Source organism: Pongo abelii, chromosome 1 (assembly GCF_028885655.2).
Source record: "Pongo abelii isolate AG06213 chromosome 1, NHGRI_mPonAbe1-v2.0_pri, whole genome shotgun sequence".
NCBI classification, from domain to species: Eukaryota; Metazoa; Chordata; class Mammalia; order Primates; family Hominidae; genus Pongo; species Pongo abelii.
Window position 1 is genome coordinate 93,703,068 of NC_071985.2, and position 22,886 is coordinate 93,725,953.

Consider the following 22,886-nt stretch of genomic DNA (forward strand, 5'->3'; position numbering starts at 1 on the left):
TGCTTTCAGAGGAGGGAAATATGGGTGCAAGCCCCCTCCTCACCAATCAAGACAAAGTCCAGCTCCAGATCACCTGAAGGGATTGGAGTGCCAGGCTCCAGCTCTCGCTCCCACATCAATGAAAGATATTCAGTTCCTTCTCCCATGCTCTCCCGGAATCCCCCTTCCCTGTCCAAACCTTATTCCCAGAATCCCTCACCTCACCTGCCCAGCTTTTCCAGCAATACTTCTGGTTATGGTTTAAGAGCCTCTGATGTCCCCACGTCTGAGGCCTGATAACCTTGAAAATGGTTCACATGCCCTGGCAGCTCCCTCATGCTACCTGACCTCCAAACCGGCTCTTTAGTGATGCCCCTATCCTGCTCTTTATGGGCCAAACCTCGGGTCCCCTCCTGTCTCTACCCACAGAGCCTCCAAGTCTGGGTGTCCCATCCTCTCCTAGCCTGCAGAGAGGTTCAAAGGGCACAGGTGAGGGGGCAAGTGAGGTAGAAAGCCCCCTGGGGAGTCCATGATGTCCTCCCAGACTTCCTCTGATTGAGCCACTGCCCTACCTGTGTCTGTTTGCAGCGCTGGTCTCACCCTCTCTCTCCATGTGTGTCTGGCTATGTCTGTGTGTCTGTCTCCATCTTTCTCTCTATCTGTGTGTCTCAGTCTTTATATCTCCCTCTGCAGTCTCTATGTCACTATGTCTGTACGTCCTGTCCCTGTCTCTCTCTCTGCACTGTCTCTCCCTTTGCATCCGTCCCTGGGTTCACCTGTTGGATCTGATCCCCCAACTCTGCATCCCTCACCATGTTCCCAAGCCCTTTCCTTCTGATGGCTCCATCTGCTTTAAGTGCCCTCCCTCATAGGGGTGATGTGGCACCAGCCCCACCCATACCCAGCAGGAGAGGGAGGCCTGTGAACTTGGCCCTTAGGGACCAACCACACACACACACACCCCAATCCCCCCATCGATCAGCCTGCAGCCCTGGGTCAGTCCTCCATTAGCACTAACCAGCCTAGACAAGAGGCAGACACACCACCGGGCTAGGCCTAGGGGTGATAAGACACAGATTGAATCATGGGGGTGGGGGTGGGGTGGGACTGGCACCCAGGGACATGAGCCAGCCATGTGATTAGCCCTGAGGAGCCAGGGGAAGCTTGCATTATTGCAGGAACTGGACAGGTGATTGGAAGTGATAGGGCTGAGGGTGGCGGGGAAGATGCTTCTCCCTGGCTCTGGGTGGCCTTTGGGTTAGGGAAGGTGGAGACAGAGCCCAGGTGCCCTGACATGATGGGGCCCAGTCTCAGTGCTGCTGACAGAGCCTCAGACCACTCAGTTAAGGCCAGTGGTGTTCCAAGGGACAGAGGACAGGGGAGACCTCACCTACTCCCTTGGACAGAATGGGACAGGGAGATGGCTTTGTCCTTAGGAAATAGTCTCTTTACACAATACCTGGCCTCCAGATGCTAATCAAAGCACCTAGAGCTAAGAAGAGTAACAGAGGGGCAGGAACAAGAGTTCCTGCCTCCGTCAATCCTTAGTCCAGCTCCCTCCCTTTCCTGCCACACACACACACACACACACACACACACACACACGTTTCTCTCTCATCCACTGCTGCGTGCTTGCTCTGTCCTGGACACATCAATACAAGGAAGACACCCCATCAATGCTCCCATCCTACCAGTACATCTAACTTCCACCCCTTCCACTGTAGCACCAGCCTTCCTGAACGTGAACGACAAAGATGGACAGTTAGGCTCTCAAGGTCTAGGAAGTTTGACCAGAGGCTGCCTCACCAGCAGGTGAGCCAGGTGACCATAGGAATGGGATCCAAACTATAGTCAAAGGTGAGAGTGACAGGTCCATGGAGCAGGGGTAGGCAGCTGAGGGGAACCTGAGTGGGGGAAGATCCCAGAGAGCTGTCCCCCTACCGGAATCCCAATGCCTCCCTCCTGGAACGACGTCATCCCAATAATTGGCAAGAGACACAGCCAAGGGATAATAAATATAATTGCTATGACGGGACCTTGCCTAGAGAAGCAGGAACATCCTCTACTCCCAGCCCCCACCAGTCCCCTCCCACATGCTGAGGGTGAGTTAGATACTTTGAGATCACCCTGGGGCTGCTGGGAGCTATGGGGGATGCTGAGGGCAGGCCCCAGTATTCCGGCTAACCACTCCCAGACCCTGGGCCGGCCCCCTAGCCCAGGACATCCAGGTAGACAGGAGGTGCCTGGGCCAGGGCTTGCAGCCGGGCGTGCACATCCTTGATGCTGTGGCGTTGCTGGGGCTCCCGCTGCCAGCAGCCCCGCATGATGGCGTAGACCTCTGGTGGGCAGGCACGTGGCCGCTCCAACTCACGTCCCTGCGTGATGCAGTCGATTGCCTGGGGCCACCGGACAGACAGAGGAGAAAGCACACTAGGCTGGGGGCAAGAGAGTGAGGCCAGTCCCAGTGCCCTCACTGAGGCTCCCAAGGCAGCTCACACTACTCGTCTGGGCTTCTTAGCTGCTAATAACCCGAATGGACACAGTCAATCCCAAGATTCATTTCTGCTCTGACACTGAGAAGTGAGAAGGATTAAGGCTCGACTCTGGGAAGCTTGGGCTGGGGTAGGATTGCTTCCAGAAAACTGGGATCAGATCCTAAGAAGACTTGCCAGGTGGATTGAAGAAGGGGAGGGGCTGAAGTATTTATCAGTCCATCAGCTTAGTGTTGGAGGCTGAAAGGAGGAGGAGAAGGGCCCTCTGACTCTCAGCTCCAGAGAGAGAAAAGAAAATAGAGCAGAATTGCAGTAAAAGGCCTTGAAAAATAGCTGGCTTTCATTTTAAAGAAGAGGGCAATCCTTACTTCTCCCTTCTGTGGATACCACTCTGTAAGACTAGCTCTCCCAAAAAGAAACTGCAGCAAGAAAGATCAAAGTTAGACTCTAGGAAGAACTGCTAAAGCAGCCAAGGAATCCAAAGGAGAAAGAGTGGCAGGGAGTGATTGGACAAGGGGCCTGGAGCCTCTTTTCCCCTTCTTCCCCCCTCCCTATTAGAGGACTTGGGTTATGGGTGGCACTAATTCCATTTCTTCTCTCAGTGCTTGAGAAAATTAAAATCTATAACCCTCTCCCCCACCCCACCAGCCTCCGGGGAGCAGACTGCATTAGGAGGAGAAATGGAAACTGACAGCTGCGAGCCAAGCAGGCGGTGGGGGCAGCTGCTCTGGGAGACAGAACACCTGGGGCCTGCTCTGGCTGTGGCCAGCTAGGAGGGCAGGGGGAGGGGGTAGGACTGTCCTTCTGACAGTCTAACCTCCAGCCGTCCTGCTGCAGTGTTGGGCCTTCTTGTGCTGGGTTCCTCTTCCCGTGCTGGTCCCTTGCACTCTGATAATTCCTGCTGAGGTCTATAAAATGCAGCTATGGATGGGGGTCTGGGCTCCTTGGACAAAGTACTTTGAGGTTCCCCCAGGGGCCAACTGGGCCTGGGCTTAGGATAGTAGGTGAAGGCAAGAATAAGGGAGGAAGAGAAGAACAGGGCCGGGGTGGAGGGGACACAGTGTGGGCACGGCGCTGGAAAGGGCCCCCCAACAGGCTGTGGCAGAGGGGCAGAAGGGGAACCGAGTTCCCTGAAAAAGGGACCTAAAGGGGCATGGGAGGGGGAGGCCAGCAAGGGGTGACCACGGGCCAGGGCTGACCTCCGTGTTGGAGAGCTGGTACCAGGGCTGCTTGCCGTAGGTGAAGATCTCCCAGAGGACCACGCCGAAGCTCCACACGTCGCTCTCGGTGGTGAACTTGCGGTACAGGATGCTCTCGGGTGGCATCCAGCGAATGGGCAGCATGGTGCGGCCTCCCACCTGCCGCGGGAGGGCACTGCGTCAATTCCAGGGGCGCCTGGGACAGCCCGTCAAGGCACAGCCTGCCCCAGCCCCATCATTAAAAATAAATACACAAGCTCGGTGGTTCACACCTGTAATCCCAGCACTTTGGGAGGCCGAGGCGGGCAATCATGAGGTCAGGAGATCAAGACCAGCCTGGCCAACATGGTGAAACCCCATCTCTACTAAAAATACAAAAATTAGTTGGGCGTGATGGCGCGTGCCTGTAATCCCAGCTACTCGGGAGGCTGAAGCAGGAGAATGGCTTGAACCAGGGAGTCGGAGGTTGCAGTGAGCCGAGATCGTGCCACTGCACTCCAGCCTGGCAACAGAGTGAGACTCCGTCTCAAAAAAATAAATTAAATTAATTAATTAATTAATTAACAAACAAACAGTAGTGGCTCTCAGGTCTAAGAGGTAAAAACCGAAGGTGCTGTTTCCATCTGGGATAGCGAAGGAGACAGAGCCCCCTCCACTGGGAGCCGAGGAGGTAGGTTGAAAACCAGAGCCGGTGAATCTCAGACCTGTGCAGCCATCCTAGCGAGGGCAGGCTCTCAGTGGTCTTGGGATCCAGGGTGTCTACAGTTTGGATGCAGGGGAAGGCATTAGGGACAAAGGACCCTTACACGGTAATAGTCGGTGCTGTAGATATCCCTGCTCATGCCAAAATCACCAATCTTGACCACCAGTCCCTGGCCCACCAGACAGTTGCGTGTGGCCAGGTCCCGGTGCACAAAATGCAGACCCGCCAGGTACACCATCCCCGCAGCGACCTGGCTAGCCACGGCCAGCAGCTGCCCCAGACCCAGGGGGCCTGGAGCCACATCCTCCCCACCAGCCAGCAGCTTGGCATCAGGCCCATGGGATCTGTGAACAAGAAAAGGAGAGGGGATAGGCTGGGAGGATAGAACTCCCAGGAGCCTGAGGAAGGCGATCCCCAGCAGCCGCATGTGATGGGAGAGGAGACTGAGGGCCTGGAAGTGGAGGATTGAGAGAACAGTAGAGGCAGCCGTCCAGAGGGGTGGGATGGAGGGGCAGAACAGGTGTGCCCACCTCCAGGGCTCCCACCAGAGACAGCCCATGGTTCCCACATCCATGCCTTCCTCTCTGGCAGCTCCTTGAACTCCAGATGCCCACTGGCCCCTACATCCCTTGCCATAGGCATGTCAGACTCAGCCTTTGCCAATTGGAGCTCGGTGTCTTTCCCCAAGCCTGCCGCTGCCTCAGGGACGGGACCCTTCCCACCCAGGCAGACCCTGAAAGAAGGGAGTCCTTGATTGTCCTGTCTCTCTCCCCTCTGCCCTCAGTGTCCAGCCATTCCCACGGGGTCTTCCTTCCTTTCGAAGGTGTCCAGGATGCCCGCCTTCTCCCCAGAGCGAGCACTCGGGTCAGTCCTAGTCACTCATCCGTATTCCCCAATGTTCCTTCTGAACCTTTACCTAAACTGATCACTTTGCCAAAAATGCCCTTTCCTACTAGCCAATCTCCTCCTCATTTGTTTAGTTGAGGCATTTGTTAAACATTTCCAATGTGCCAAGCACCGGGGCTACAGTGCAGAGTATGATGCAGATAAGCAGGTCATGGCAGTGCAGTGTGAGGGGCACCTGGCCGGCACCACTGGTGGGAATGGAAAAAGCCAGGGAAGGCTTCCTAGAGGAAGGGACACCTAAACTGAGACTCAAGTCCTGAAGCCATTCGAAGAGAGCCGAGGCAGGGAGGGGTAGAGTTTGTGTGTCTGTCTCCATCTTTCTATGGAGGGAGGGAGGCCCAATGCCCCAGGCAGAGGGAACTGGAAGTACAAAGGCCTGGAGGGGAGAAGGAACAGATGGTCCCTCCTAGGGGAAGTCTTCCAGACTCATCTCTGAGCATTAATGATTCCCTCCATTGATTCCCCCAGTGTTCCATCCAGCAGTTAGAACCTCGTCTCCCACAGCCTGGGCCCCAGATGCTGGGGCCTGTGTCCTCAAGACCAGTCTGAGCCTATGCCATGTCTGGGAGCAAAGAGATAGGCTCCTCCCTGGCCTTCTCGGGCTCCTCTATGCCGATCCTCCTCCACAGTCAACCTTGGGTCTGGCCTCGCCTTCTGCTCCACACCCTGCATGGGCTCCCTCCTGGTCCACAGGATAAGCCCAAGACTGAGGGGTCTCTCCTAGCTGAGTCCTGCAGCCTGACTGCATGAATGACCCATCACTCCCAAAGGAATGTTTGGGGACCGGATCATGACCATCAACTGGACAACCACACAGCGCTTGCTCATCCAGAACCACAGCCCCACACTGTCCCCCTTACTGGTGAGGAAAGTGAGGTCAGAGAGGAAAGCTACTTGGCAAAGAAGGCTCAGCTCATAAGTGGCAGCTGATTCCAAACCCTGGTCTTCTACCTGCCTTGCAAACACTGCCCCATCCTCCCAGGGGTGATCTCATCAGAGAAGGACTAGACCAAGGGAACATATGACCATCACATCAGGGGCTGAGTGCCTGGGGTCACATCACCCCTGGGCCATTCACTACCTGTGTGCCCTTGGGCAAGTCACTGAACCTCTCTAAGCCTTATCTGTGAAACAGGCACATTTCTCGAAGTTATTAAAATTATCAGCACAAATAGATAAATATATCAGAGTTGTTCTGTCTGAAGCCAAAGAAATGAATTGTCTGTAACTTGCTTCAAGTGTAAATTGCAATATATGCTTGGAGGCCATAAAAAATAAATACATATTTATATTATTGTACAAGATATATATGTACCAGCACATAGAATCATAATAAGAACGAATTGTAGAGCCAGGTGCAGTGGTGTGCACCTGTAGTCCCAGCTACTGGGGAGGCTAAGGCGGGAGAATTGCTTGAGCCCAGGAATTTGAGGCTGCAGTGAGCTATTATTACAACACCGTTGCACTCCAGCCTAGGCAACAGAGCAAGACCCCATCTCTAAAACAATAACAATAATAAATACATTTTAAAAAATAAAAAAGAATAAGTTATAAAGTATATAACATAGCACCTAGGACATAGAAGGTGCCTGATAAATGTTCGTTACTGTTGTTGTTATTGTCGTTATCTAAACTGCTACCCTTACAGGCCTGGACTTTGTGTGCCACACACAAATGCACATACACACTCTGCAAAGCCCACCCACCCCAAAGTTTTAGCTCATGGCCTTTGCCATCGCAACCTCCCTGACTACTGACATTTGTCCTTTGCAAGAGTCACCCCTACATTCACACATCTGCCTCCTCTACCATCTCAGAGCTCCTTGGGGATGGGAGTGTGCCTTCCTGATCTTTCTTGGTGTCTCCCCTTGGTTTGAAAGACAAGCAGGGATGTCTATAGGGAAGAGATGATGGGGCCCAGAGCCAGGGGCCAGGGGCCAGTGCTGAGGCCAGGTGCTGGTACCGGAGGAAGCGGTTGAGGTCCCCATGCCGCATATACTCAAAGACCATGAGCAGGGGGCGGCCCTCGGTGCAGACGCCGAAGAAGCGCACAATGTGCTGGTGCTGCAGCATGGTGAGCAGCTCAGCCTCACGCTGGAAGTCCTGCCGAGCACTCTCGGACACCTCCTTCAATGCCTGGATGGAAGGGGCACGGACAGGACTGAGTGGGGGCCCAGCCCTCACCGCTGTTCATCCAGGGCAGCCCGCCCACCCCAGTATCCAGCCATGTCAGCCCTCTGCATCTTCCCCCGCTCTGTCCTGATGTGATGGAGCTCCTGGGGGTGCGACCCAGGCCAGCAGTATCCCCTGGGCAGGGTCTCACCTTGACAGCCACCAGCATCTTGTCCTGCTCAGGCAGGAGGTTGTGGCACTCAGCAAGGAAGACCTTCCCAAAGGCGCCCTCCCCCAGCTCCCACTTGAGCACGATGTCCCGGCGCTTGATGTGGTGAACACCTGAGGGGGCTTGCAGGGTCAGACGGTAGCCCCAATCTTGGGAGGGCTGGGGTTGTAGCAGGGAGTGTCTTGGCAGGGCTGTGTGCTGCACAAGGCTGCTCAGACAAGGGACTGCATGGGGGCTAAAATTAAACCTGCACCCCTTCACCAAGCCCCATGTCATAGTGTGGGGCTGCATCTGCCCAGAGAGGACATGGTGTGGGCTAGCTGTGACTCTGGACAGGGGCTGCAGCTAAGAGCCAGGCTGGACTCAGCCTGAGCAGAATATGACAGGGCCTATGGCTGGAATAGGGCTGGGGAGGGGTGGGAGAAAGGGAGGGATCGTTCAGGCCTAGGGGCTTCTACACACACACACACACACACACACACACACACACACACACTCGCCCCTGCCCTTGACCCAGCATAGCCCCTCACAGGCATCACTGAAGTATTGTGGGTTCTCGATGATGTGGCCTTGGAGCCCAGAGCCTTTGCCCTCGGTGGGGGACAGGGAGCTGCCACCCAATGTCATGAAATGCAGGGACATGGCCAGCCCGTCCTCTGGAGCCAGCACAGCCGGGCCTAGAGAGGAGACACAGCCGCATGGAGGGGTTTGCCCACACCTTGGCCCTGCCCACCCTTGCCTGCAGGATGCCTGGTCACCCCCACCTTGTAACTTGCAGGGGAAAGACTGAGGAGCTAGGGAGCGAGACAGCAGGCAGCGGGAAGGGGGCACCACCGCCTCTCCCTGTGCTGGCTCCTGTCCCACCCCTGGCCCCATGGGCACCAAAGAACTCCCCCTCCACCCCCACAGAGCCCAGACCTCCCAGACCCACTTAGTGCTTGACTACAATCCAGCCACCAATTAGCAGCTGCCGCCTCTGAAACTACCCCAGCACCAGCCCGACACACACTCCCACACACTCACACTCACAAGCCTCACAAGCCTCACAGCCAGGCCTTCATTTATATCCCAAACACACTCACACGCCCTAGAACTCCCATGTGCACAACCCCCCAGACAGAGACAGACTCAGGAAGAGCCAGTAGGAAACAAAGCCAGGAGAACAGACAGACAGACAGCCCTCTGCAGCCCCGACTCACGGTTGATCCCAAACTTGTTTCTCCGTCCGCATTTGTTGAGCACAAGGAGCAGCGTAGAAAGGAAGAGGCAGGCAAAGACGGCCAGGCCCACAGCCACCGAGACCTGGTGCGGGGCAGGGATAGTTAGATCCAGGGGCTTCTCCTGTACTCTCAGAGCCTCCTGTAGCAAGCCATTTTTTCATCCTGCATGGGAGCCCAGAGCCAGGCCTCCAGATCTGCCTCATCCTCCCCTGGGGACCCCTGCAGTGGCTGTGCGGGTGGCCGTCAGACCTCAGGCCAGATGGTAGTGATCTCCCTGCTCTGACCAGAAATGACATGCAGATGAGCCTCTACCCAGCCTCCCGGTCCCAAAGTCTGCACAAGCTTCTACTTCCTATCTCACCCCAAAAGGTGTTTCGTCCTTCTTCTCCACCGGGTCTCCAGATGTGCTGTTAGTGTCTGTAGGGACACAGGGCAGGAAGGATGAGCCTTGGCGCACACTGTAGCCTCCAGTAACCCCCCAACCCTGGCCCCAGTGGTCTCTCAGGGATCAGTTCAGCTGTACCCTCTGCCCCAGCCTCAGCTCCAGAGACCAGGCAGAACCTCCCCTCCACCTTGGGCTACTCACCCACTGGCGAGAAGGAGACTGCAGCAGGAGGGAGGAGAGAAAGCAGTCAGAGGGAGGAGGAAAGCAGTGAGTCCCCTGCCTACTCTGGGACTCATTCCTTCATGGGGCGAGGGGGGATGGAGGTGGGCTGCTGGGCCTCAAGGGAGAAGATTCATGTGACCGTTTTCCAGCTGGGCCATGATGCCCTGGTGCATGGCTGTCTCCTCAGCCAGCCTACAAGGATGGAATAGCTCAGGAGTTCAGGAGTCCTGGCTTGGGGAGAGGGTAAGGAGGCCAGAACAGCTGGACACCAGGACTCCAGACTCCTTTCTGTCCCAAACCAGGCACTCCAATTTCTGGGGTCAGGGCTATAGCAGGAAGTTGGCTCTAACCCAGGAGGAGCCCAGGAGTGGGGGCAGGGTTCAGGATGGCGCTCGCACCAGGGATGGGGTCCTCGGGGTTGAACTCGAAAGGGTTGTCCATGAAGGCAGCCATGATGGAGGCGGAGGCCTGGCCGAAGGGGTTGGCAGCCAGCAGCGTGTAGTTGCCGTTGTTGACGTGGGTGGGCTGGTTGAGGCGCAGACACCCGTGCCGCACGGTCTCATTGGCCGCCGGCTCCAGGAACTCGGTGAAGATGAAGCTGGTCTCATTGAGCACGGAGCCATTGAAGAGCCAGCGCAGAGATGGTGCCGGCTGCCCATCCACAGAGAAGGGGATGCACCAGTGGTGCATCTCCACCGCTGTGTGCAGCTGCACACTGGCCGGGACTGTGGGCCAGAAAGAGCAACAGCAGGAGGTCAGGGTGCAGCTGGAGGGAGCCTGGCACACACCCGACAAGTCCAGGGGCAAAGCAGGTAGAACCCAAAATCAAAGGGCAGGCCTGGGAGAAACAGGTCAGCAGGCCCTAGGAAATTCACCAAGGAGAGACGTTTTGAAGAAAGTTGGCAATACATTTTAAATAAATCAGGCAGCAGACATATAAAATTTAGAGGCTTAAAGAACATAAGTGGTGGGCCATAAATAAGTCACAGCCCCACAGAAGTGGGGTATCAGCTTATGACAATTAAACATGGAGTCTTTGGGGTAAAGAATCTAGAAGAAGTCAGTGTAACCAAGCTGAAGAAGATGGGTCGGGGGCCCTAACAATCAAACCAGCCAAAAATATATACAGTTAAATTTTTGGGGAAAAGCCAGGCACAGTGACTTGCTCCTGTAATCCCAGCTAATCAGGGGGCTGAGGTGGGAGGATCGCTTGAGGCCAGGAGTTCAAGGCTGCAGTGAGTTATAATCCCGAAGCATTCCAGCCTGGGCAACAGGCTGAGACCCCATCTCTTCAAACACACACACACAAACACACACACACACACACACTTTTTGAAAAAAGATATGGGTTTGAAATAGACCCAATCTGGGCCAGGCGCTGTGGCTCACGCCTGTAATCCCAACACTTTGGGAGGCCAAGGCAGGCGGATCACGAGGTCAGGAGATTGAGACCATCCTGGCTAACATGGTGAAACCCCGTCTCCACCAAAAAAATACAAAAAATTAGCTGGGCGTGGTGGCGGGCGCCTGTAGTCCCAGATACTCAGGAGGCTGAAGCAGGAGAATGGCGTGAACCTGGGAGGCGGAGCTTGCAGTGAGCAGAGATCGCGCCACTGCACTCCAGCCTGGGTGACAGAGCGAGACTCCATCTTAAAAAAAAAAAAAAAGAAAATAGAAATAGACCCAATCTGGTAAAAGTAAAAGCCCCTCAATGATAGAAAAAAAGTGTATGTATGCATAAATATATATATATATATAATATAGCATTCATACATAGGAATACTATTTAGCAATGAATTGCATGAGCTACATACAGCAACTCCCATTAACATGAATGAATCTTATAAATATAATGTTGAATGAAAGAAATCAGATACAAAATAATATACGCAGTATGATTCCATTTATATAATGTACAAGAACAGGCAAAATTAAATGATAGCGATAGGAAAGTATATTTGAGAAAAATTATTTTTAAAAGCAAGGAAATGGTTATCCTGACAAAAGGCAACATGAGATGGGAGAGTGGGATGGGATTGCGAATAGGGAGAGGTGTTGGGTGGTGGGGGGTCTTGCGTGGTGCTGGTAAGAGTAATTATTGTTTAAAGTATATATATTTTTTGCACATTTCTATGTATATTTCACAATAAAAGAAGAAAACTGAAGTAAAGTAGAAGATTTAAGATAATTTGTTGGCCGATCTAGAGAAATTAGGCAGCGAGCGAAAAGAGGAACTCAGGAGGAGAATTTCCTCTTTTGTAAATAGGATGCGAGGAGAAGGACCCGATGAGGGACGGGCATGAAATAATACTTCAGAGCAGTGGGAACAGCCGGGCATCTGGCGTTGAGGGCTTCAGGTAGCAAGGCTCGGTCAGGGGGCCAGAAAGAAATCCATCTCCATCCCTCTGGCCTTGACGAGACCCCAGGACTTCCCCCGAAGGATCAAGTTTTCATGGGAATCTGGAAACAGCTGGGAGGGAGCAGCTGTGGAGACACATATCCCACCCTTTCCTCCAGCCCCCCACACTACATCCTCTTTTGAGGGAAGAAGAGATGAGTAGGGGGTGGGTGCAGGAGCTGCCACTGAGACTCACAGGAGACGTTGACCTGAACAGAGACCTCTGCCCGGCCCACATCGTTCTCTGCCCAGCACGTCACATTCTTCCTGTTGAGGTCACTGGTGACATTGGCCAGGGTCAGCCCCAGGGATGGCAGACCCCCAGATTTCTAGATCAGGAAAGAGAGGGGGGAATCAGAAGGAGCTTTAGCCAGCTTGGGGCTGGGGCTGATGTCTTTGGAGAGCCCCTCTGGCTCCAGATGGAAAGGAGAGGAGGGCTGGGAGGGAAGAGAAGGGAGAGAGGGGTGGGAGAGAATGTAGCAGAGAGTGGCCTTTCTCCTTTAGGTTTGTTCGTTGACTATCTCCTGGATCACATTTTTTTTTATGTTTTATTTTTGTAGCAACAGGGTCTTACTGTTCTGCCCAGGCTGGTCTTGAACAGGGCCTCAAGCAGTCCTCCCACCTCAGCCTCCCAAAGTGCTGGGATTACAGGCACCCAGCCTGGATCACGTATTTAATTATCTGAAAAATCTAAAATATAACCAGTAGCCTCAAAATAGGCACAAAATATCCCAAACTGAAACTAAAAGCAGCCATCTGAGCAGCTAAACAGATGTCACGCATCCCAAGTACCAAATTTGTATACAGCTCGTTGGAGACCCCACTAGGACCTCACTGCCTATTCATTCCTGTTTTATACACAGTTCTAACAAACTGAGTCTCAGCCCAAGGAAGATCAGAAACAAAGAGATGGTGCGAATAGCACAGCAGCAGTTAGAAACAACAGCAGCAGCATCGCCTCCTGCAGCAGATGAGGACCATGGGTGAGGTTAGACAGGCAAAGTGACTTGATTCTGAATCATCGTCAGGATTGAATCAGATCGAGTTTCTCTTCCTAGGAAACCGTGGATTTGTCATGTGTAAGTTACATGATCTTATGACAATTCTTCATCTTGCTGAACTATGGGTTTTTTGTTTGTTTTCTAAGCTGAAGAGGTGGACAAATTATCTTCTGACATTTTAAAAAGTGATTTTCACAAAATGAAAATAATGAAGTGGTGGACAAATCTCATTTATCTCAAAACTTCATAAATATGGAATCCTCTGACCACATGCCAGAGGAGGTATGGTTTCCCCAGGCTTCCATTGGAATATGTGAGTTCAAAGGTTCCAGTAGAGTTTCCAGCCTTTTGTGCAAGCTCTGGGTTCCAGCCACTTCAAGGGGAAGCCCTGCCCTGCCCTCTGCTTCCCTTGGCTGTCCCATCCCCTCCAATTACTGTGGGGCCAATAACTCTTCCCCTTGAGCTGCTCTGCCACCCCTTGTCCTCCTACACGAGGGAGAGCAGCCTCTCTTCTCCTCCATTTAACCCATTTAGGGTGCAATTTTTTTTTTTAAGAGATAGCGTCTCGCTTTGTTGCCCAGGCTGGTCTCAAACTGCTGGTCTCAAGTGATTCTCCCTCCTTGGCCTCCCAAAGTGCTGGAATTACAGATATGGGCCACTGTGCCCAGCAGGGAGTGACTTTTGTATAGGTAGTTTCTAGAAAACACAGATGGTAGCAAACATATAACTCTCCCAAAGAGAAAGCAAATCCTGGAATCGCCCCAGAGTTGATCTAAGGTCTCTCCATGCAGGGGTATGGCCTCTGCCTGGTCCCCTTTCTTTTACTCACTCTAGGCAGCTTTGCTCTCTGGAAGGGGGAGGAACTGCTCAATGGCTAGTGGTCCCTCCACCATGTCTGAAGCCCCCTGCTCAGTGCCCCAATGGCTCCTCCGTCAACATGGTTCCAGGGGCCTCCAGCAATTCTGGGGTGGACTCTCCCACCAAAGCGAAGACTCCCCAACTAAACACCATGCTCCCAGCCCCCTAGGCACACATTCCTGGTCCCTGCATATCCACTCCTCCTGCCCAGGTGGAGCCAGCTTTTTGGGTGGGCACAGCCCATTGTCAGCTGCTGTTGACCTCGTCAACAAGGCTGACTGAGCTACCTGTGGCTACTCTCAGCTGCTCATCACCAGCCTAAGGACAAAGGGTAAGGCCTGGGAAGGTGTCCAAAGGCATGTCTGAATAACAGAGATAGAGGCCAGAGAACACCCAGGGGCAGGCAGGACATCAGAAGGCCATCATGTCAACCTTCTCAGCTTACAGATAAGAAAACCAAAGTGCAGGCAGATTAAGGGATTTTTCTGAAAGTCACTCTCAGAATTAATTAGTGAAAGAGCCGGAGCCAGACCTATGCCTCCCTTACTAATACGTTCATCATATGCCCAAGAGGATTCTGCTTCCAGAATCTCCAGAAAAAAGACCACAATATCCCCAAGAACTCATCTCGGATGCAGTACAACTGATATTATGCCTCCTCCCTGGGTCCCAGTTTCCTTATATAGAAAAGTGATCTGCCGGGCACAGTGGCTCATGCCTGTAATCCCAGCAGTTTGGGAGGCCGAGGTGGGTGGATCACGAGGTCAGGGGTTTGAGACCAGTGTGGCCAACATAGTGAAACCCCATCTCTACTAAAAATACAAAAATTAGCTGGGCATGGTGATGCGTGCCTGTACTCCCAGCTACTCGGGAGGCTGAGGCAGGACAATCACAGAATCGCTTGAACCTGAGAGGCGGAGGTTGCGGTGAGTCAAGATCGTGCCACTGCACTCCAGCCTGGGCAACAGAGCAAAACTCCATAAAAGAAAGAAAGGAAGGAAGGAATGAAGGAAGGAGAGAGAAAAGGGATGTACAGGAGGGATGGTCTGTTGGGTTCCTCTCAGCTCCAACATGTAAGGTTTCTGTGACCCTCTCCCTTGAAGCCAACACCATGTTCCTAGAAAGCGGTTCTAAGTCCTGGAGCTTCAAGTGTAGCCTGCGGTCCCTGCTGGGTTAGCGCCCACCCTGAGGGTGTGTGCGTGCCCTGGGCTGCCCCAGAGCATAGGCCTGAGCCCTGCGGGTCTAAACCATCTCTGTCTGTCCCTCAGCCTCAGTGTGCTCCTTATTCGTTGTCTCTTTCCTCCACAGTGTGTCTCTCTTTCCCCATCTTTGTCACCTGTGCTCTGCCTGGACCTCTTGGGGGCTGCCGGCGAAGGGGCTTCTCACCATCACTGTGGCTGACTGCTCCAGCTCCGTGAGGATCCAGCCGGCCTGCTCCAGGCCCCGCCCCTCCACCTGGCACCGCAGCAGCACGTCGTCCCCCACATCCACCGAGGCATTGGGCACCTGGACCTTCAGCGTGGGCACACCTGGCCACCCAGGATGCCCGAGGGCCAAGGGGTGTTAGAGCTAGGAGTGGCCCCAGAACTCTACTGCGGGGCTGCTCCTTCCCCCACCCTCCTCAATGACCCGGAGCCCAGGCAGTGTCACCCCAGGCAGTTTCCCCCAGGCTTTGCCAATGCCGGTTCCCCAGGCCGTTTCAGTGCTTGCTCAGTGCCCTCTCCCCCAGGCAGGTAGGTCTTTTTCCCAGCCCCCTTACACCACCTCCCTCACCCGGCACCTACCACAGCTGGCATTGGGCATATGGGCCAGGGGCCCTTGCCCGTGACACTGCAGCTTCTGTTCAGGCACTCCGCCCAGTCCCTCCTCCTCCCAGCGCTGTAGCCAGCGCAGGGCACAGGAACAGTGCAGAGGGTTCCCCGACAGGACCCTGGCGGGCATGGGGGACACCAACAGAGTCAAGGAAGGGGCCTGAGGGATCACAGGGGATAAGAGGGAGCAGTTAGGCAGCAGGGAGGGTGGTCTACAGGTGAAAGGGAGGACACAGAGGTCTTTCTCTCTGACTGCAGTAACAGGATGTTATTCAAAGAAATAGGCCATTGGGAGGCCGAGGCGGGTGGATCACGAGGTCAGGAGATCGAGACCATCCTGGCTAACACGGTGAAACCCCGTCTCTACTAAAAATACAAAAAATTAACCAGGCATGGTGGCAGGCGCCTGTAGTCCCAGCTACTCAGGAGGCTGAGGCAGGAGAATGGCGTGAACCCGGGAGGTGGAGCTTGCAGTGAGCCGAGATGAGATTGCGCCACTGCACTCCAGCCTGGGTGACAGAGCGAGACTGTCTCAAAAAAAAAAAAAAAAAAAAGAAAGAAAGAAAGAAAGAAAAGAAATAAGCCTGGCGCAGTGACTCACACCTGTTATCCCGGCACTTTGGGAGGCCGAGGCAGAGGATGGCTTGAGCCCAGGAGTTCAAGATCAGCCTGGGCAACATGGCAAAACCCCAGCTCTACAAAAAGAAAAAATAATGTAAAAATGAAAGAAATAGAATGCAGAAAGTGGAAGACAAGACAGCTGATGTCTGAGGGATGCATGGGGCTCCCTCACCCCAGGCTCCCCAGGATGAGAAACCAGGCAAGGGGCTCTCAGCATGGTGACAAGGAGGGAAGGGCACCGCTTCCCAGAGTGACCCAGAGGCCTTAAGTGCCCACCAGGTACACATGGACCCCTGCTGCCCCACTCATCCCTGTGCAGGGTGCCCTGGGAATGTGGGCAGATGTGCCGTGGACACACAGTGGGCCTGTGATCTGCTCAGCCAGGCCCAGCACACACACAGTCATCCAGGCCAGCTCCCCAGGGCAGTAGCCCTCTTAACGGGTGGTCCTGCAGCCCCTGCTTTGATGGGGGTTTCACTGGCATGCACATAGTCCCCAAAGAGACCCCCCAGCAGTGTCACACAGACACAGTGACCCAATGCCATCCCACAGACCCAAGTGCACACAGGCACACACACACTAGGTGCTCTTGCCCCTGGAAGTGCCCCCACTCACAGTTCCTGTAAGGAGAGGCCCTGCACAGTTTTCCAGGAGAGAGACTCCAGAGCGTTGAAGGAGAGATTCCTGCGGGTGTGGAGACACAGCAAGACAGACCCCTTGAGTGACCCGACCTCACTCTGACCCAGAGTGAGGGAGGGGAGGAGCCAAGAAAGAAGTTGACATCTGGCTCCCCCACCCCAGCCTAGGCAACCAGAACCGGCCCTGGAAGGCAGTGTGTGTAGATGGTGTGGGGGCGGGCGGGGGGACTTTCTGAGTCCCACTCCTTTTCCTGGGACAACAAGGGTTAACCCCACTTAACCCCCTCTCCAGACCCCAGGGAGGGGGATCTGAGAAAACAGCCGCTCCTCCCTCCCCCCACTGCTTTGGCCCCAGCTGGCAAAGTGCTGAGGCCACAGCTGGGGGAAGGGCTCCATCTGTGCTCCCCTCCCTACAGAGCCCAGGACGGGGCCAGAGGAAGAGGGGAAGGGTTGAGGCTGCCACTCCCTTGCCCCTACCTGACCACAAGGAACTCAACGCACTTCCTCAGGTCCCCTCCTCCTCCTCCTTCCGGGCCCTCCTCAGGGACTAAAAGGTCAGGTAGGAAAGGACCCACACCCCCAGCCCCCTTGTTGTACGGATGGAAAAAGTGAGCCCAGCAGGGGCCCGGCTCCAGGCCACACAGGAAAATGATGTAGGAGCCCCAGTGCCCTGTGCCCTGTGCCAGGCTGCCACTGCTGGGACCCTCTGCCTCTGAGGGGCCTATCCTGACCCCTCTCTTTTCCTAGCCAACCTAGAATTTGTGGTGGCTAGGTGGGAGAGGTACCACCACATAGGGACCAAAGACACAACCCACTCTAGAGCCAGATAGAGCAGGTGTAAGTTCTATCCTGCCACTTACAGCTGTGTGACCTCAGTCCAGAAACTCAACCTCTCTGATTCTCAGAATTCTCATCTATGAAATGGGGACAAGAACACTCTCTCTCTCACCAGGTTGATTGTGAAGATTCATTGACATAAGTATCGTGAAGTGTCATTGAGCACGTTTTTAACTGAAGCCCTGGTGCATAGACGGTGATATGACATCACTTTATTTTGCTTTGTTAAATTGCTGGACACAGCAGAGTTTACAGGACCCTGCATAACTCCATGAATGTCAGCCCCACCATCCTTCCCATCTCTCTGCCTGCTCATGTTGGGGGACAGGGGAGCTGAATTCCTGCCCTCAGAAAGCCGGGGGGGGGGCTGCCAGGGACTCTGATGGTCTCTTCTGCCCATCCCATGACCCTCTCTGTCCTACAGCAGGGGTCCCCAATTCCCAGGCCACAGATGGGTGATAGTGCCACTGTTCTCCAGCCTGAGCAACAGAGGGAGACCCTGACTCTTAAGAAATAAATTAAAGAAAAAGAGAAGGACAGCAAGGAAGAGGGGCTATAAACAGGGCAAATATGTGGTCTATTAGGAACTGGGCCGCACAGCGGGAGGTGAGCAGCGGTGAGTGAGCATTACCGCCTGAGCTGCGCCTCCTGTCACATCAATGGCAGCATTAGATTCTGTGAACTACTGCGCATGCGAGGGATCTAGGCTGTGCGCTCCTTTTGAGAATCTGACTAATGCCTCATAATCTGAGGTGGAACAGTTTCATCCTGAAATCACCCTCTCCTCCCGCACCACCCGTGGTAAAATTGTCTTCCATGAAACCAGTTCTCTGGTGCCAAAAAAGTTGGGGTCCGTTGCTGTACAGGAGCGATAGCTATGACTCCCAGGAATGAGGAGGGTGACAAGTGGCAGACCTAACACCCCAGCTCCCAGGATGTCCTAGGGGCCAAGTCAATGAGTCCCTGGGAAATGGAGTCCCAGCCAGAACCCAGGAGTCCTACTCCTGCCGCTTGCTCCCTTTGCACTGGTGTGTATCTGAGCCCTGGGAAGAAAGATAGGGCAGGCACCTATGAGAAGTATCCCTGCAGCACGGACCATGGAAGTGAGATGGCAAGGAGGACCTCTAGCTGGCAGGGGCGAGGGCATGTCATCCCTGAGGGAGATGGGAGGAAGCCCCGGGAGAATGGTGAGGTGACTTCCCTGGCCAGGCTTGGGCCCTCCTCGTAATCATTCCCTGGGGACAGCCAAGCCCATTAGCAGCCCAAGTCTGGGTGTCCTCCCCAACTCCCTCTGCCCAGCACTGGCCACACTCACAGGCGACTGAGCCGAGGAGTGAAATGGAAGGCGTCTGGCGCCACGAAACGGAGACCACTCTTCACGATGGTGCTGGGGAGGGGTGCAGGAGGATCAGTCCCCAGGTCTCAGCTACTCTGGGCCCCTGGCCCTCCCTGCCCATCCCAGCCTCCCAGTCCCCTGTGCTGAACCCCTACCCCTCCTCAGGCCCCTCATTGTTTCCTCAACTACTCTAGACCCCTCAAAGCCCTGAGCTTCCTGACTTCTCCTAGTCCCTCAGTGCTCAGCCTCTCAGGTCCTCCCAGGCCCTTGGACACTTGAGCCCTCCCTGACCTTCTGGTCTCCCCTAGGCCCATGCTGAGCTCCACACCCACAGTCCCCATTTCCCTCACAGGTTTCTCAGCTCCCCCAGGCCCCTCAGGTCACGGAGCTCCAGATGCTGCAGATGCTGCTGGTTCTCGATGTAGCTGTGGGGAGAGGGGATGGGAGTTACAGGGCTCAGGCCCACACTTGAGTTCCCGTGCCCACCCACCTACTCCCTCACAATACACATGCACATGCCACATGCACACGCATATGCACCTGTTCAGACCTGCATACACACTTACATGGGCATGCACACACAAATGCATACATGTGCACAGAGACACACCTTCTCAAGTCACACATGCACATGTGTGTGCGTGAACACACAAGCGCACACACGTATGGATCCCCACACCCTCACACATATGCACACTCTCACATACCTCTTGCACACATGCACACACCCAGGTATGCACATGCACACACACAGAGGCATAAGCATCTGCACAGATGATGCCATGCACATGCACATGTGCCTGCAGGAACATGCTCACACATGGACACACAGAAACAAAGCTCACGTCCATCTCTCACATGCACACACACAAGTCCATTCTCAGATTGGTGTTCTGCTTTTATATCAGGCATCCCTGGCACACACTCGTCAGTGGGAGGTTGTACTGAAACACTTGCTACCACAAAAGGCCAAGGCTCATCCCTGCCACTGCCCCACCCAGCACAGACGAAGCCTGTGCTCATGCAAATGTGTGTTCCCAAACGTGCCCGCTCAAGGGCCACTGCCCAGCCTCACCCGTACTACTCACACACACACACACACACACACACACACACACAAACATCTCTGCACCCCCATAGCCTCTGGCCCTTCTTCACACCCAAGCAGCAATCCCTACTCCACTGAAACCTCCTCTACCATCTTTTCAGCAGATCAAGCAAGAGGCTTAGAAGCTATCAGTTAGGGATCCCAAGGAGGGACCCAGGAAAGAGGAGAGGAGCAATGAGAGGAGGTAGTCAGAGTGTCGGGGAGGGGAGAAGAGACAGAGACTGGCTGACTTACACAGCGAGAGAGAGAGAGAGAGAGAGAGAGACAGAAAGATGGAAAGGCTCAACGAGGAGGGTGGGGGCAGAAGGGCAGAAAAACAAAGAGAGAGTGAAACAGAGACACTGAAAGAGAAACTGACAGGAAGAGACTGTCAGAGAGATAGTGACAGGCAAGAAGGAAGACAGATAAGGGAAGGGAGACAGACAGATAAGGACAGAGAGCTACAGAAAGCAAGATAGACAAGAAAGAAAGAAGAATGAGTAGGCATTCGGGGCTAGGGGACAGCTGACGCCCTGGGCCCTGCCTAGCTGCTGGATCTGATGTACCAGGGAGTTCCTGAGAACTTGGCTGCCCCGCAGTGACATGTTAGTGTGCCCCCCCCACCCCAACAATACACATGCCAGGGGCTCCTGACTCACTGCCGGTTCTCAGAACTCTCCCCCTCTACCCTGTAACTTTCCCTAACTTACAGGAACCAGGACCAGCCTAAGTGACCCCTCCTTTCCTCCTTTCCTCCCTTCCCCCTTTCCTCCCTTCCCAGCCTTGGCCCCACCAGGACAGCCAGGGTCAGGTCCTAAGTTTCCCTGTGGACTTAGTAGAGGCCTAGAAAGTCATCTCCACTGACTCCGAGGGAGGCCAGGTCCCTATTTTACCCACCCCCCAGCCCCTGCCTAGAGGGTTTCAAGCTGTAGGGACCCAGGGAGGGGGTGAGAATGCAGTGGGCTGGCAGGGTGTGTGCGAGCTGTCAGGCCGGCATGCTCAAAGCTGCCTCAAAGCTGCCTCATTCGTTTGGATTCATAATCAATCTGTCTATTCGAGTCCATTATCTCCTCGTTAGCTCTGCGGGTGAGGGAGGAGGGAGGGGGCTGTGCAGGCAGTGGGGAGGGGGGTGTCAGGCTGCAGCCCCACCCAGGGGGACATCTCAGCTCACCACCCTGCATGCTTCCTAGTCCCCAGCTCTGGCCTGTCCACTCCCCCTATCACTCCCATCCCTACCCTGCTGGACCCACTTGGGGCTTGGAAAGAGCTGGGAAATGTGAGCCCTGATGGGGAGCACTCAGGAGTCTGGACCCCAATCTGAAAGCCCAGGGTGATGAGAGAACTGGACTAGGACTGGCAACCTGTCTCTCATGCCCCCTCCCATCATGCAGAGACCTAGGCCCAGACCAAGGCAAGGCCATCTCCTCTACTCCTGGTCTCCCTAGAGCTATTAGAGAGAGATATTGAGTGCCTTCCCGTTAATTACCATGAGATACCCGAGGAACTCAGTGCCAATTATTGCAAGCTGCTCAAGTAACTTCCAGACAGTGATGATCCTCACCTCGGATACCTTCCAGCCCATCACAGCACAAGGCCAAGCTTCCTTGTCCACCCTCGAAACCCCAGGCCACAGGAGGAGGATTTTCTAGCAATTCCTCCCCTCTTCTAGATGTCTTGCTGGCCATGATAGCCATATGCAATATTCAAGTATTTTCCAGCCATCACCATGTGATGCCTGAGTACCTCCAGGCCAGTCATTACTGCATACTCCCATAGGTTTCACCAGCTGCTAAAAAGTACTTGACTATTTTGTAACCAATTCCTGCAGAATGTCAGAGTCCTGCAGAATGCTGAAGATTCCTCCCAACTTTGTGTACCAAAGGGAGGAGGGTCTCTCAGCAAGGGCCCTGACTCCCCACCCCAGGTAGAGAGAAGAGGTTGGAGAGGGAGATGGGAGTGGGGAGAGAAAATCCAGGAGGGGGTCCCATTTCCCAGATCCAAATCAACGGGTTCCGGGGAAAGGAATGGTAAAAATGGAAAGAGGAGAGCTCAACCACTCAGCTCCTCACCACCTCCCACCAATGCCAGCCAGCTCAATCCCCAATTCCAGAAGAAAAGCTAGGGTTGCCTCCTCATAACAAGAAAGTGGGTGGGGGCTGGCTTGCCCCTAGAAAAGGGAAAAGGCAGTAAGGGTGTCAAACTAGGGACTTCTCTGCAGGTAACCATCCTTCTCTGTGGGACAGAGCAGGGGCTTCTCTGGCTGAGCTCCAGAAAGCGCCTTCTAGACGGCTAGGCTCTCTCAGACCTGGTCCACGGAGATTCCCCCCTCGATCTCCCTGAAGCCGGCGGCCCAGCTGCCCTGAACACTAGGGGACATCCAGGCACTGACCATAAAGCTTGCTAGGGCAGCGGCGGCTGCTGAGGAACGCCCGGGCAGCGCCGAAGACTGCGTGGTGCCAGCCTTCCGCCGTGCTCGCCCTGCCTGACCAGCAAACAAGCGGCGAGTCCGCGCCCTCGGGGCACGGCAATGCCTGCCTGTCCCCGCGCCCCCTCGCCCGTCGGACACTCACAGCTCAGTCAGGTTCTCTGCGCTGGGCAGGTGGTGGAGGCTATCCAGGGCCCCATCCCGGGTGCATCGCAGTCCCGAGGAGCCGTGGGGGCAGCAGGCATCGGGGCAGGGTGCGGCGCCCGCAGATGCCAGTATCAGCCAAGCCAGCAGGCTGCCCGGCCCCGCAGCCCAGCTGTGCCAGCCAAGCTGCCCGCGCCGTCCTCCTCGCAGCATCGCGGCGGCGCCCGCCTCGCTCAGGCGGGGCAGCCGTCTGTGCGCTCCCAGCTGCAGCTGCCAGGCCTCC

The 22,886-nt window shown here is 54.8% G+C and overlaps 1 protein-coding gene across 2 annotated transcripts; it reads right to left on the reverse strand.

The window, feature by feature from the left end:
• Window positions 1–1,981: 1,981 nt before the first annotated feature.
• NTRK1 (neurotrophic receptor tyrosine kinase 1) lies at window positions 1,982–22,886 on the reverse strand. Of its 2 annotated transcripts, XM_002810004.5 has the most exons (17): window positions 22,605–22,886; window positions 19,298–19,372; window positions 18,927–18,998; window positions 16,752–16,820; window positions 15,489–15,634; window positions 15,091–15,233; window positions 12,042–12,174; window positions 9,846–10,172; window positions 9,427–9,444; window positions 9,202–9,257; window positions 8,820–8,922; window positions 8,151–8,297; window positions 7,603–7,733; window positions 7,243–7,415; window positions 4,477–4,717; window positions 3,671–3,829; window positions 1,982–2,375 (listed from the first exon to the last, which is right to left on the reverse strand). In XM_002810004.5, exons 1-17 carry the CDS (start codon window positions 22,814–22,816, stop codon window positions 2,190–2,192), a joined length of 2,391 nt encoding a protein of 796 aa, XP_002810050.4. In that variant the 5' UTR covers window positions 22,817–22,886; the 3' UTR covers window positions 1,982–2,189. The 2 variants fall into 2 exon arrangements, with proteins under 2 accessions (XP_002810050.4, XP_054407056.1); XM_054551081.2 differs by lacking the exon at window positions 1,982–2,375 and having other exon boundaries at window positions 3,253–3,829; window positions 22,605–22,835.